At 45.5% G+C, this 14,425-nt stretch overlaps 1 protein-coding gene across 2 annotated transcripts in view; it reads left to right on the top strand.

Moving 5' to 3' along the window:
• The window catches only part of LOC127657911 (copine-4-like), a 114,207-nt gene that overhangs the window by 60,153 nt on the left and 39,629 nt on the right, over positions 1-14,425 (top strand). For both annotated transcript variants that reach the window (XM_052146894.1, XM_052146893.1), the window contains exons 3-5: positions 1,373-1,552; positions 4,801-4,872; positions 5,271-5,345. In XM_052146894.1, coding sequence (XP_052002854.1) covers positions 1,373-1,552; positions 4,801-4,872; positions 5,271-5,345 — 327 coding nt within the window. The remainder of the gene's footprint in view (positions 1-1,372; positions 1,553-4,800; positions 4,873-5,270; positions 5,346-14,425) is intronic.

Here is a 14,425-nt window from a genome sequence, read left to right as displayed (position 1 = left end):
GCTGTGGGGATCGAACCGACAACCTTCTGCTTAACAGTTTAGTGCTTTAGCCCACTACACCACCACCGCTATATATACACATTTTATATATATATATATATATATACACACACCGCAATAAATAACATTACAAAAGTCAGGCAATGATGACATTAGACATAACGATTGCTAGCCATATCAGATACAGTCAGTCGGTGGAAACTATTATTACTTAGGTCGCAGGCAAATAGACTAGTAGTCTATAAAGGTAGTAACTGGTTTGGCATTGTTACCAGCATAAAGTAATTTTTTTCCATTGTCCTTCCTTGATAATCCATAATAAAATGCCCTATTAGATTGGCTAGGTCAGATAAAATGTCATAAATGTCTTATTGTTTTTTATTATTACGGGCCCTGTCGCTTTCCCTTTTCGGTTGAAGACTCTTCTCGGTTGGAGATTTCTTTATTTTGAAACCAGAGGGTTGCCTTTTTGAATGATCCATGGTCAATTTTGCTCATGTGTTGTGGATTCAAACTACTACCTATCACAGCACATATATACCCCACTGTAGTAGCTCCGGACCTTCTTTTCTTTATTTACTGACATGACATAAGCACAAAGAGATGACTGATGGAAGTATGTAATTTCCTGCCAAATCCGTCCCGACAGTTCTAAAATATAAATTAATATTAATGGTCATTAATAAAATTTTGTTTATTTCTAACAAAAAAAATCATACAAAGTGTAGCTTTAATTAAAGGTCTTAGAGGTTAAGAGCCTTGCTAAAATGCCATGGATCATAGAATGGGATAACCATTAGGCTAAGCACAGTAAGCAAAGGAACTAAATTGGCTTTTGTTGTTTGATGAGAAGATCAGTAGAAGTGGATTAGGATTGTATTTATTGATCAGTTCAATAAGGTCACCTTCCAGGTCACTGATTCCATGTTGATCTGGTCTTGAATATCAACACTTGTCAAACATTTTGTTACTTTCCAATCAAGCAACTTAGCCTGAGATGCAATATTGACCTTAGAAATGCTAGAAAGCCATTAACTTAATTAACACAAGTAACGACTCCTGAGCACCCACTCCAGAGAGCTCACCTCAACTGGAAACAAGTATATGCTCGGAACGGAATACTAGCTTAGTGCTTAATGCATACTAAGTAGTATGCACTCTAGAGTCTAGACCTATATTGCCTAGTATTTCTAACATTTCAAACAGCAGCCACATTGTTATACACAAGTTTTCTGTATGCATTGTATACAGTACAGTATGGTAGTATTCTATTCCAAACATAACCCACGTAGATGTTTGCATACGTCCAACTCTATTTTAAAAAATCACTGCCATGAGAAGTTACCAACTCTTTCTTCTAATGTGTTTTCAGGTGGATAGGACAGAGGTGATCCGAAGCTGTATAAACCCCACATTTTCCAAGGTCTTTACCCTAGACTTCTATTTCGAGGAGGTCCAGAGACTACGTTATGAGCTCTATGACATCAGCAGCAGTCACAATGGCATGAGAGAAGCGGACTGCCTGGGAGCCATGGAGTGCACACTTGGCCAAGTGAGCAGCCGCCCCCTTATCACGGCATATACAATGCTATTCAAGCGGTCTATGTGTGACTATTACAGTTATTCTTGTTTGCTTGGCAACACTCATTTTGCAACGGATCATTGATTTAACACAGTCAGGGAAGAGTGGGCCGGCACTGTGCCCAAATCACATGAAAGCTCCTAATTAAATAATCACACCGACAACAGTTAAGACAATTTCCGGGCATTTTCTAGCAGATAGAATTTTGAAACGTGAGATGTCAGTGTAGCAGGCACATTGTGGGAAGGGCTGGCCCACATGGACCACTCAACTCTCTTATCTGCAGTTTGTGCAAATGGAAAACGAGACACACAATCTCCCACCAGATGGTTAAGATATGCAATTTCTCAGTAAAGAATTTGCTAGAAGCTTGTAATGTACATCGGATGTCAATATTAAGTTTGTTCAATATTCATGCGTTTATCTTTTTGCATCAAAGCCACTTTCTCTGTTGGGGTTTTGTCTCTGCGGAGCTTGGTTGTTTGTTTTAATTCAGTCTGCTTTGGTTGGAGGCCAAAAACAGTCAATAATTGTTGAAATAAGCTGCGTTTAATAAAGGGAGAGAGAGAGAGAGGTGTTGACATTCTGCACAGAAGATGCATTGCATTTCTTGGGGAAATAATACAAAAAGCACTTCCTCTTATTTAAGAATGTTTAACAACTGATAATGAAGTACGTATCTGAAGTGGATGAGACTTACTGGTATAAATATGAGCCAGCTGCTATGCCATATTTTCAGCTGGGTGTTGTTACAATATGTACTGCACTTTGCACTCATTTGCTTGGTTTCCCCCTCCATCCATCAGCACATTTTTAACAACTGCATCAAAATAAGTCACCGAATTTACCCTTTCAGGTGCAGTTTTCACACTGAGAAACCACCTAATTTCTCAACACTCATTTTGCGTTAGAGTTTGAAGTAGGCATTTTTTCATTTTATAAAAATTTATTGATTTGGAAAAAAATAAGCACATTGTTGGGTGCAAACATTTACTGACAGAGCTTTAAAGAAACGGCTTACCAGCTGAACTAAGTTGATTTTTGAATAAATTCCTGTAAGTGTTATTAAAGATATAATGTTAAAGAATGAAAATGTATCATAAATAATGCTACACTTCCAGTCCAACCCCACACAGGGCAGCTATTTGCACCCTAATATAGTCTGATGGAGTCACAGAAATAAATGACAAACTAACCAATAGATGTTGTTGCAGTGATGTGGTTTGTTAAGACAGTGTGTTAATGTGGTTCGAATCCATGTTTTGTCCCAAATTTTCCCATCTGATTTCCTGTTTCCACTCTTAATATTTCCTTGAATACTACTTAAAACAATAGATAAAAATGTATATACTATAAAAGTTGATTTCATCGCAGTGATTTGTTCACAGTTATTGTTGGGGAGTGCAGAGAATGGTTTGATCTGAAGGTGGGGTCTGTTGATTGCACTCGTTCCCACGTGAAACCATGGTACAAAATGTGCACCAGGGTCCAATCAGTATCTAATATTATTTGCTCTGGGGTTGGGGTGCAAATAATATATGCTAATATTTGCACAATAGCATATACTATTATTTTTACCAGGGTGCAAATAGCATCTTCCTAAAAAATATTACAATTCCATAAGGATGCATGTGGTAGTTTTCAACATTTACTACTATGTATATGCAGAATGTCCCATATCACATGGCAAACATGGTGGTAAGAATTCTATACACTCACCTAAAGGATTATTAGGAACACCATACTAATACTGTGTTTGACCCCCTTTCACCTTCAGAACTGCCTTAATTCTACGTGGCATTGATTCAACATGGTGCTGAAATGTTGGCCCATATTGATAGGATAGCATCTTGCAGTTGATGGAGATTTGTGGGATGCACATCCAGGGCACGAAGCTCCCGTTCCACCACATCCCAAAGATGCTCTATTGGGTTGAGATCTGGTGACTGTGGGGGCCATTTTAGTACAGTGAACTCATTGTCATGTTCAAGAAACCAATTTGAAATGATTCGAGCTTTGTGACATGGTGCATTATCCTGCTGGAAGTAGTCATCAGAGGATGGGTACATGGTGGCCATAAAGGGATGGACATGGTCAGAAACAATGCTCAGGTAGGCCGTGGCATTTAAACAATGCCCAATTGGCACTAAGGGGCCTAAAGTGTGCCAAGAAAACATCCCCCACACCATTACACCACCTCCACCAGCCTTCACAGTGGTAACAAGGCATGATGGATCCATGTTCTCATTCTGTTTACGCCAAATTCTGACTCTACCATCTGAATGTCTCAACAGAAATCAAGACTCATCAGACCAGGCAACATTTTTCCAGTCTTCAACTGTCCAATTTTGGTGAGCTCTTGCAAATTGTAGCCTCTTTTTCCTATTTGTAGTGGAGATGAGTGGTACCCGGTGGGGTCTTCTGCTGTTGTAGCCCATCCCTGCCTCAAGGTTGTGCGTGTTGTGGCTTCACAAATGCTTTGCTGCATACCTCGGTTGTAATGAGTGGTTATTTCAGGCAAAGTTGCTCTTCTATCAGCTTGAATCAGTCGGCCCATTCTCCTCTGACCTCTAGCATCAACAAGGCATTTTCAGCCCACAGGACTGCCGCGACACTGGATGTTTTTCCTTTTCACACCATTCTTTGTAAACCCTAGAAATGGTTGTGCGTGAAAATCCCAGTAACTGAGCAGATTGTGAAATACTCAGACCGGCCCGTCTGGCACCAACAACCATGCTACTCTCAAAATTGCTTAAATCACCTTTCTTTCCCATTCTGACATTCAGTTTGGAGTTCAGGAGATTGTCTTGACCAGGACCACACCCCTAAATGCATTGAAGCAACTGCCATGTGATTGGTTGATTAGATAATTGCATTAATGAGAAATTGAACAGGTGTTCCTAATAATCCTTTAGGTGAGTGTATTTGGTGAAAATTAGGCATCTTAGGTATTACATGTGATAATATGTATCAGTGCCACAAAGATTTGAAAATCTCATACTCCTTAAGGTATTGTGCAATATAATGCTTTGCACCAACCATTTAGAGCCAAGAACGTTTATAGCCACTTAATGTACTGGTCACTTAGAGAAACCAATTTAAAAATGGCCCTTGGGCCCAAGACTGCATAATCAAACACAGCATGGATGTTATTTTGATGGTTTGTTATCCATTCAAGCCAATAAAACTAAAAAAATATCTTATTTCTCTCCAAACAGATTCTCTCCCAGAGAAAATTCTCCAAAACCCTCCTCAAACATGGCAACACAGTCGGGAAGTCGTCAATTACGGTCAGTGCTTTCAAAAATACTAAATATTTATGTTTGCTTACTCTCATACTCGTACATGACACCAGGTAATGGTCTTATTTAAACTTTTCATGGTCATACCTTTAAAATCTTACAATTTTATATGACAGATGAGCTTAGAATGATCAATGCTTTTGAACACCGGCAAACATAGAAGGTTCTTGTGTAAATAGAGAGGTTGTTCTAAAACAGTCAGATCCAGTGTTGAAGGCCAAGCTATACAGTAAAACAAAAGTTGTCAAGCCAAACTCAGAATAGCCTCAGGAGCTTGTTAATACACACTGACAGAACACCACAGCAACTGTTGAACTTGTAAAGCTCAGTGGGTGAGGGGAGAAATCTCTATATAACAAATGTCACATCACTCTTAATCTCTCCAGATCACTGCCGAAGAGCTGACAGGAAATAACGATTATGTCGAACTCTCATTCAGTGCCAGAAAGCTGGATGATAAGGTAGGATCACCTGTGCACATCATTACTCAAGGTATAAAATGCTCTCTTAGAGCAAAAAAATGGAGGGAACGAGACGTTCTGTCGAATGAAGCGACACTAGGGGTCTCTCTTGAGAGCCTCGCGCATTTCTGAACTTGAGAAAAGACCAATGAGAATTGGGCAGACAGAATTTAAATTTCCCTCCCCTGTACATATGGGTATAAAGGGAGGGAATCATGCATCTGTCCATTCAGGTTTTGCACTGAGGAGCCGTGAATGAGGTTTGAAAATAAGAGTGGCTCGGTTCAGCGCCATGGCCGGGGGGACACAACGTCTCGTTCCCTCCATCAGGGAACGGAGGTTACAAAAGTAACCTAGATGTTCCCCGTCTGTGCCCACTAGGGGTCCCTATTCAATCACACCATACGATGAACCGTGTACGTGCGCTGTTGATGCAGGTGCGGGCAGGCAGTTGCGTGCCAAGCTTCAGGCTGCGTCAGACTGCACGTACCCTTCCCCAACTCCCATAAAATCATCATAAACGTTTTAGGTTCCCGGCACCCCGAAGGTGGGAACAAAGTGACGTGCCAAGCATGGGAGCTGGCAGCGCCATCCACATCTTTTCCCTCTCTATGTTTCTCACAAAGAGTTAAAGTGGCTGGGGCCATCTTAACGCTATAACACGCACCGGGGAAGGCGTTCTTTTTCACCTCCTATTCTTTCAGGGGGAAAAGACCCCGTGGAGACCACCACCTGACCAGGCTGGTGGGAGGTAAAGAGTGGTGGAATACGTCACATGGGTTTTCAGGCCACATGTGGGAATGGCACGGTGGTAGATCCTACCTGCTACGAGGGAGGAGTTGCTACAAACACGGTGACCAGGGGGCAGCGGGGACTGCCCAAGGGAGACCCGGGTCCGCCCTTAGGGGGACCGTACCACGGAAAATACACACAGGGGGATTAATCCACACAGGGGCCCATCCTGTGGAGCACCTATTCCAGTACAGAGTCATTTTAGTACCCGTAGTGGGTCTGGTCAGGGAATTCCTCCGCTGAATTCGCGGACCAGAGGGCTAGGGAGGAGTCATCCAGGGAGCCAAGTTATTGGGATCTCTTGGGATAAGAGCGCATGTGATCGCCTCAGTGGAGGGGAAAGGCACTAGGTACAAGCGGTACACCCGGTCAGTTGTTCCCCGTTACCTCGTTCTACCAGCTCGGACCTGAGAAAACACGGAACTAGATCGACTCAACCCTTAGATTGTAAAATCTCGTAAAGGTATTGGGTGTGGCCTAGCCCGCTGCTCTGCATATGTCTGCTAGGGAGGTGCCGTTGGCCAGTGCCCACGAGGATGCCACACTTCTCGTCGAGTGTGCTCCAACCCGCAAGGGGGCAGGCGTGGCCTGCATGTAGGTAGTCGAGGGTATTGAGAGTGGATGAGCGAGGAGGTCAGTTGCGGGCAGTGAAAGGTGCCCTCCACGACCTTTTAAGCTCATCACCTCCAGGAAGAAAGGAACCAGGGGGCGGGCATGGCTGTGAGCAGCGTCTGGATCCGAAGAACCTATCGTCTAGCCATGAAGGCTGTGGGGAGGACAGAGGGTTCCAGTCCAACCCCACGCTGATGGAGGCCCGGGCAAGCATGTTGGCCATCTGGGCGTCAGCCTCAGAATGGACGTGCCGACCCAAAGGCAGCAGTCCAGTCGAGTCTTCCGCGTCAGTTGCCGGAACACTCTCCGATGCAGTGGCAAACTCATCATCCAGCTCGGGGGGGCTTGAGAGAATAAGCAGACTGGCTGTGAGGCGAGCCGCTCTCACCTTGACCCTGGATGGAAGTCAGCGAGCGTGCCGGGGCCGAGCCCGCTGCCATCCCCAAATCGCCTCCATCGCCAGCCTGGTCATCCTCAATCCTGTGGGAAGAAGGAGTGACGCAGGGGGGTGGCTGGAGTGACGTTGCCATGGTGAGGTTCTCTCAGTGAGAACACGAACCATCCACAAATGCTGCCTCGGTGCAGAGCCATACAGAGAGAGAGTTGCGACAACGGAAGTTCTAAATGCTTGATTGTCACGTGATTCACGTAGACTTCAGATAGTTCAGGAAGTGCTTTGGCGGGCATTTCAAACTGTTAGAGTGACAGAACTGTGATTTCTGGTAATTAGTAGTCAATAAATGCATTTATTTTATATATTTATGTAACACACCGACATATGTATGTAGCATGAGTATGTTGTTACAGCGATTTTGTTTTTTTAAAGATCAAATCAGCTAATATTTGAGGATTAGTGTTAGCTTACCGTTATTTGCCTCAACTTATTTCAGGCTAGGGTTTCTGTTGCCTTTTTATGTAACCTCATGTTCATTGTTTTCACTAATCTCATGGTAACTAATGTCATATTTATGACTTTTCAGATAGTACAGAGACAGGCTGGTGACAGGTGATTTCCAGCTCGCACCGCACAATGGGTCAATGAACTATTAGCAGCAGTTACGTAAATGTAAAATTTAGTGAAATTAAGCTTATTGTTTACAATTCTTACAATTCTATATATAGTAATATAATTATTTATGTATTATAAATATTATATATCTAATGTATAATTCTTACAATACTTATTCATATACACAATATTAAACAACTTAAGCATACTCGTATATAAACTGCCGTTCAAAAGTAATGAGGCTGAAAATTCAGCTTGGCATCACAGGAGTAAATTACATTTTAAAATACATTACTTTATCCAGCTCCAATCCTTGCCTAATCTGTTAGTTATCTGATAACATCCCTTATCTCCTAATTTAATGAGTAATACTCAACTATAAGGTTTTAATTTACAAGTTATATTTATTTAGATGTACTGATAATATACAGAATAAGATAATATTATTCTTTAAACGTCTCACCTTTTAAAAGTGCGTCGCAAACGGTTTGTTCTGCTGCATCTCTACGGTGCGGCATGTGTTTGCTGCTACTTCCGGGAACTATTGAGAGGCTCCACGAGCCGCCATTGCTGTAAAAAAAACCGTTCCATTGGAGTCAATGGAGTTGTCGCAACTCTCTCTCTATATGGCTCTGCCTCGGTGTGAACACTGCCCAGACTTATGAGGCAGCATCTGTGACTGTCAGGAGCGGAGAGAAATCGACTGCATCCAGGAACTACACAGGGGCGGAAAGGCATCTTTATAAAGACGCATCCTGAAAAGGATGTTCAACGCTGCTGTATATTGCTCTTTTAGAGAAATTAAACTCTTTTAAGAAATATTCTCTCTTAGAAGCACTGTCGAAGCGCCCAGAGGCAAAGCTACACTGCCGTGCAGAGAAGGAGAAAGCCGCTGATATGCACCATAGATCCAACATCATACGCTCTATAGAGATGAGTGGAACAGTATGTGACTGCAGCTCACTGATCACACAACCGCTCGGCTCTGAAGAAAAAATATGAATGGACAGACGTACAATTCTCTCCCTTTATACCCATATGTCCGGGGGAGGGACATGCTAATTCTATCTGCCAAATTCTCATTGGCTTTTTCTCAAGTTCAGAGACGCATGAGGCTCTCAAGAGAGACCCCTAGTGTTGCCTCATTCGACACAACATATAAGTGAGCGACAGACGGGAAACTAATTTTCTCTGCTTTGGATGATTATTCTTCTTCTAAGGTTTGTTTAGAAACTTGATGGTAGAACACTAACATGATGATGAAATCTTCTTTAAAATCTGGAACTTAAAGAGCCCATATTATGCTAATTTACAGGTTCACAATTTTATTTTGGGGGTCTACTAGAGTAGATTTACATGGTTTAAGGTTAAAAAAAACAATTTTTTTCATACTGTACATCTCTGCTAAACCTATTTTCATCCTCTGGCTCAAACGTTCTGATTTAGGTCCTGTCTCTTTAAAGCCTCCTTTCCGAAAAGCCCAGTATGCTCTGATTGGTCAGCTGGCCTAGTCTGTTGTGATTGGTCAACCGTGTAGATCATGTGCCAGAAATTTAACCCCCTTACCATAACTGAGTTTCAGGCTTCCTTAACAGCTGTAAACACTATTGTAACTATGGTAACAATGGTGTCGATTTTTGAGAGAGAGAGAGAGAGAATTTTGACCAGTTTGAGTCAGATAATGAAAGTTTGCAAGAACAAGTTGATCAACCCGAACCACCGTCACAACCACGACTTGAGCAGGACGTTTCACAGTGGTAAATTGTATTTTGTAGCTTTCTTACAAGTACAATGTTAATTGTTGGGAACCTAACAAAGCTTGAAGTAAAAGACATGTAGTGCATCTAAGTTAGTCATCTTTTTCTGGAATAGGTGTAGCCGAACTTTTTTCGCCCGATCTATGAACGGAACAGAGGCTTACTCCCAGTTGGACATTACTGGGTGTATTAGAGAGTTAGTGAGCGAGTTAGCGTGTATTGCCATGGATAGCGGCCGTAACATTAAAGCTTGTAATTATATAATTATATAAGACTCTTGAGATCGACCATTTTGTTACACAGTTTTAGGTAAAAGCCAGCCACAGCTAAACAGTAAACCCTTATCAAAACACTACCGTGGATTGTAGATGTAAAATGACCGTTTGTAAAAATAAATCCATCTTCACACTTGATCACTGTTCATGATAGTAAGAACGACAAACAATCTGCATAATTCTACACAATTGTAGGTAAAAGTGGGCCCACAGCTGATTAGCAAACTATTTAAATACAATAACACTAGCTAGCAGGTTAACAGAGGCCTAAAGCTGTGCACTGGGTGTACACCATAGTTACAAAACAACACTACACATTTTAACTCTCGGTAGCAGGTAAATCCACAAATAATCAAGTATACTTACAGGTGGTGATCCTGAAGTGACAGATTGTCACAACAAAGTGGGAACTGCACCATCTTTCAGGAGTAACCTTCTTTAAAATCTAGCATTGGTTGTGGTTGTTAATTTTGTTAAAATTAATTTTAACCACTGATTCTTCAATTCATCTGCCTTTGGAAGTCCAATCATAGAGGTTTTGCTTTCACAGTGAAGAAAAAAAGTGTATGTGGAAATTGCAGTAACTTGCAAAAGACAACTTCTCACTTTGAGCACACAAATACGTGTGTCGTTTATTTTGTATGAAAAAACACCAGAAACAAATGGCGCTGGCAAGCGTCCTACGTCATCACCCATACAGAACATTTAAAAGGGACCACGATCCCTGAACAGTTATGAGGAAAAACGCTAAGAACAAAGTACTGCATTTATCACCAACAATGTATAGAACTACATTTAACACAAAGGTGAATTATGTATGTCACAGTCACTACACACGTCCCCTCAGAATTCACCGTATCCGAAGAACCAAACTGTCAACGGGGAGGTGGGCGTATCAACCGACCACAACGACTGCGCTGTACTGGAGGTTGAGGAGACCTCACTGCAGCCGGTGTCCCGTCATGACCCGGGTGTGGGGCATGGAGTGTAGGAGGTTTAGGAGCAAGGGGTGGAGGCAGAGCAGGAGGCCGTCCGCGGCGTGGGGGCTGGGCCAGGTCGATGGGCCTGGCCACGTCCAAATGAGCTGGTTTGAGGCGGTCGATAGAAAGTCGCTCCGGTTTGCCGCCCCCTGTCCACCACAAAATGTTTGTCCCCCGTCTCCAGAACCTGGAATGGGCCCTCATAGGGCAGATGTAGCGGTCCCCTGTGGGCATCGTGGTGAATGAAGACGTAGTCAGCCGTCTGAAGTCCAGCGGGGATGTGTGACTGAGGGAGGCCGTGACGTGAAGTTGGAACAGGTGCGAAAAGCCGTGCATGTCCAGTAGAGTAGACCGCTGGAAAGTAACAGACCAGGGAACAGTGGCACTAGGGACAAACTCCCCCGGTACCTGCAGTGGCTGTCCATAAACAAGCTCCGCGGATGAGGACTGAAGGTCCTCCTTTGGCGCAGTCCTGATGCCCAGCAACACCCATGGGAGCTTGTCGACCCAGTTGCTGTCTTTGAGGCTGGCACGCAGGGCAGCTTTTATTGACCTATGAAAACGTTCACAGAGTCCGTTAGCCTGCGGGTGATATGCGGTCGTCCCACAGCTCAGACGTGAACTGCGTGCCTCGGTCAGAGGATATGTCCGAAGGAGTGCCGAAACGGGCAACCCAGGTGCCAATAAATGCCCGTGTCATCTCAACAGATGCCATAGATGTCAAAGGCACAACCTCGGGCCAGCGGGTGGTCCTGTCAACCATGGTGAACAGATATGTGAAACCATGAGAGGAGGGCAGAGGACCGACCAGGTCCACGTTTACATGATCAAAACGTCTCTCCGGAACTGGGAACAAACCTAACGGGGCTTTAGTGTGGCGGTGGACTTTGGCTCGTTGGCACTCAACACAGATGTTAGCCCAATCCCTAACGTCCTTCTTTAGGCCGTGCCAAACAAACTTAGCTGCAACCAGTCTCTGTTACGCTTTCGAACCTGGGTGGGAGAGACCATGGATGGCGTCAAAAACTTGTCGTCTCCATCCCGAGGGAACAACTGGCTGAGGACTACCTGTGGAGATGTCACACAGGAGCGTGGTGCCGGCATCGCCAAAAACCACATCCTCGATCTGCAGACCTGTAGTCGAGGTCCTCAGGAGTTGCACGTCCGGGTCTGTGGCCTGAGTGGTCGCCATGCGGTTGTAATCCAAGCCCAGGTGGACTGCCCTCACCACAACCCGTGATAGGCAGTCAGCCACGTGGTTGGTCTTACCAGCAATGTGCTGCAAGTCCGTGGTGAACTCCGAAATGTAGGACAGATGGTTCAGCCACCTTGGCCATGGCAAAAGTCAACGGCTTGTGGTCCACAAACGCAGTGAAGTGTCGGCCTTCCAGCAGGGAACGAAAGTGTCGGATGGCGAGGTAGAGACCCAGCAGCTCCCGGTCGAAAGTGCTGTACTTCCGCTCACAGGGGCACAGCTGACGGCTAAAGAAAGCCAGCAGCTGCCAGGCACCGCCTACCCACTGCTCGTAGACAGCACCGACAGCATAGTCTGAGGCATCCGAGGTGATGGCGATGGAGGCTGTTGGAGAAGGATGCGCCAGCATGGTGGCGTTCGCTAGGGCTGCCTTAGTGGCGGCAAAAGCCCTGTCTCTACTCTCAGTCCAGTCCACAACGTGCTGTGGTTTACCTTTCAAGGCCTCATGCAAAGGCCGCATGAGCAGAGCAGCTTGAGGGATGAAGCGGTGGTAAAAATTCACCATGCCGAGGAACTCTTGCAGGGATTTGACAGTGAGCGGGCGTGGGAACTGTGACTACCTCCACCTTTGATGGGAGAGGGACCGCCCCGTCCTTAGTGACTCTGTGTCCAAGGAAGTCAATGGTGGAGAGGCCGAACTGGCACTTGGCGGGGTTGAAAATCAATCCATGTTGGCTAAGCCGCTCAAAAAGGGTTTGGAGGTGCGCCAGGTGCTGAGACTTGGACGTGCTCGCTACTAGAATGTCATCCAAGTACACAAAAAGAAAAGGCAGGTCCCGCAAAACAGAGTCCTCGAGGCGTTGAAAAGTTTGGGCGGTGTTTTTAAGGCCGAACGGCATGCGCAGGAACTCAAACAGACCAAACGGCGTAATCACTGCCGTTTTGGGGATGTCCAGTGGATGTACCGGCACCTGATGATATCCACGAACAAGGTCCACCTTGGAAAAAATCACCTTGCCAGACAGGTGTGCTGAAAAATCCTGTATGTTCGGGACTGGGTATCGGTCAGGCGCCGTTGCCTCATTAAGGCGGCGGTAGTCGCCACACAGGCGCCAGCCGCCACCAGGTTTGGGGACGATGTGGAGGGGCGATGCCCATGGGCTGTCGGATCGGCAAACTATTCCCAGGCGTTCCATGTTCGCAAACTCAGCCTTTGCAACGGCAAGCTTGGTTGGGTCGAGGCGCCGAGCACAGGCGTAGACAGGTGGACCAGTGGTGGCGAGATGATGCTCCACACCATGCTTCACTGCAGATGCAGAGAAAGTGGGCTGAGTGAGGTCTGGGAAACTGGCAAGCAGACGGTGGAAATCATCAGAAGCTGAAAGCATGCTAGACAGCTGTATGGAGTCGGTCCCGCTGAGCGTGCATGTATAAGAGCAAAATGTGACAGCGTCAATCAGACGGCGATTCTTTACATTCACCAACAGTCCATGTGCACACAAAAAATCAGCGCTGAGGAGGGGAACGGCAACCTTTGCGGTAACAAAGTTCCAGCTGAAGTGCTGTCCTCCTAAACACAATTCGATGTACCTCGTTCCATATGTGCGGATGGGGCTACCATTGGCAGCTTCCATAGGGGGGCCGTGGCTGTCGGTCACCATGTCCAAACGGGATGCAGGCAGGACGCTCCTCTGTGCTCCTGTGTCGCACAGAAAACGCCATCCAGAGATGCTGTCGTGGATGAAATGCAGCCTGCCTACGCGGCCGACGCTCATGGCCACTACTGAGTGCCGGCCCCGCGTTTCCCAACCCGCTGAAACTGCATGGTGAGCGACATTTGTTAGCCTTGGTTCCAAACTTAGCATGGTAGAAACACAAGCCTGGAAGTTGTTGAGGGCCAGAAGACAACTGCCGCCGAGAAGTGTTTGCCGCGACGAAGGTGGAGTCGTCACGTGTCACCGAAGCGATGTGCGCAGGAAAAAGCGCGTCCGCACAGTGTCCGTGACTCACCAGGAAAAATTTATCAGCTTCCTCAGCCAGTCTCCAACAGTCAGTGATTGTGGTGTTGGCTAATGCAGCTCTCACTTGTGAAGGCAGCTTACGCAGGAAAAGCTGGATGAACAGAAAATCGGGTCTGTGCTCTCCCAAAAGATCCAGCATGCGGTCCATGAGCTCGGACGGTTTGCTGTCACCCAGTCCTTGAAGGGAGAAAAGCCTGCCAGCTCTCTCAGCGTCCGACAGTCCGAACGTTTTCAACAGGTGGGCTTTGAGTGCTGCATACTTCTCTTTTTCCAGAGGATGTGTTAGAAGGCTCACCACTCTGGATGCCGTTGAATTACCGAGAGCCGACACTACGTAGTAGTTTTTTGTTGTATCCGCGGTGATCTCACGCAGCGCGAACTGCGCTTCAGTCTGTGCGAACCATGCCGATGCAGACGATTCCCAGAATTCGGGGAGTTT

This window comes from Xyrauchen texanus, chromosome 17, assembly GCF_025860055.1.
Source record: "Xyrauchen texanus isolate HMW12.3.18 chromosome 17, RBS_HiC_50CHRs, whole genome shotgun sequence".
NCBI lineage: Eukaryota > Metazoa > Chordata > Actinopteri > Cypriniformes > Catostomidae > Xyrauchen > Xyrauchen texanus.
The sequence above is the reverse complement of the archived record's forward strand: the minus strand, read 5'-3'. Positions and strand labels throughout refer to the sequence as shown.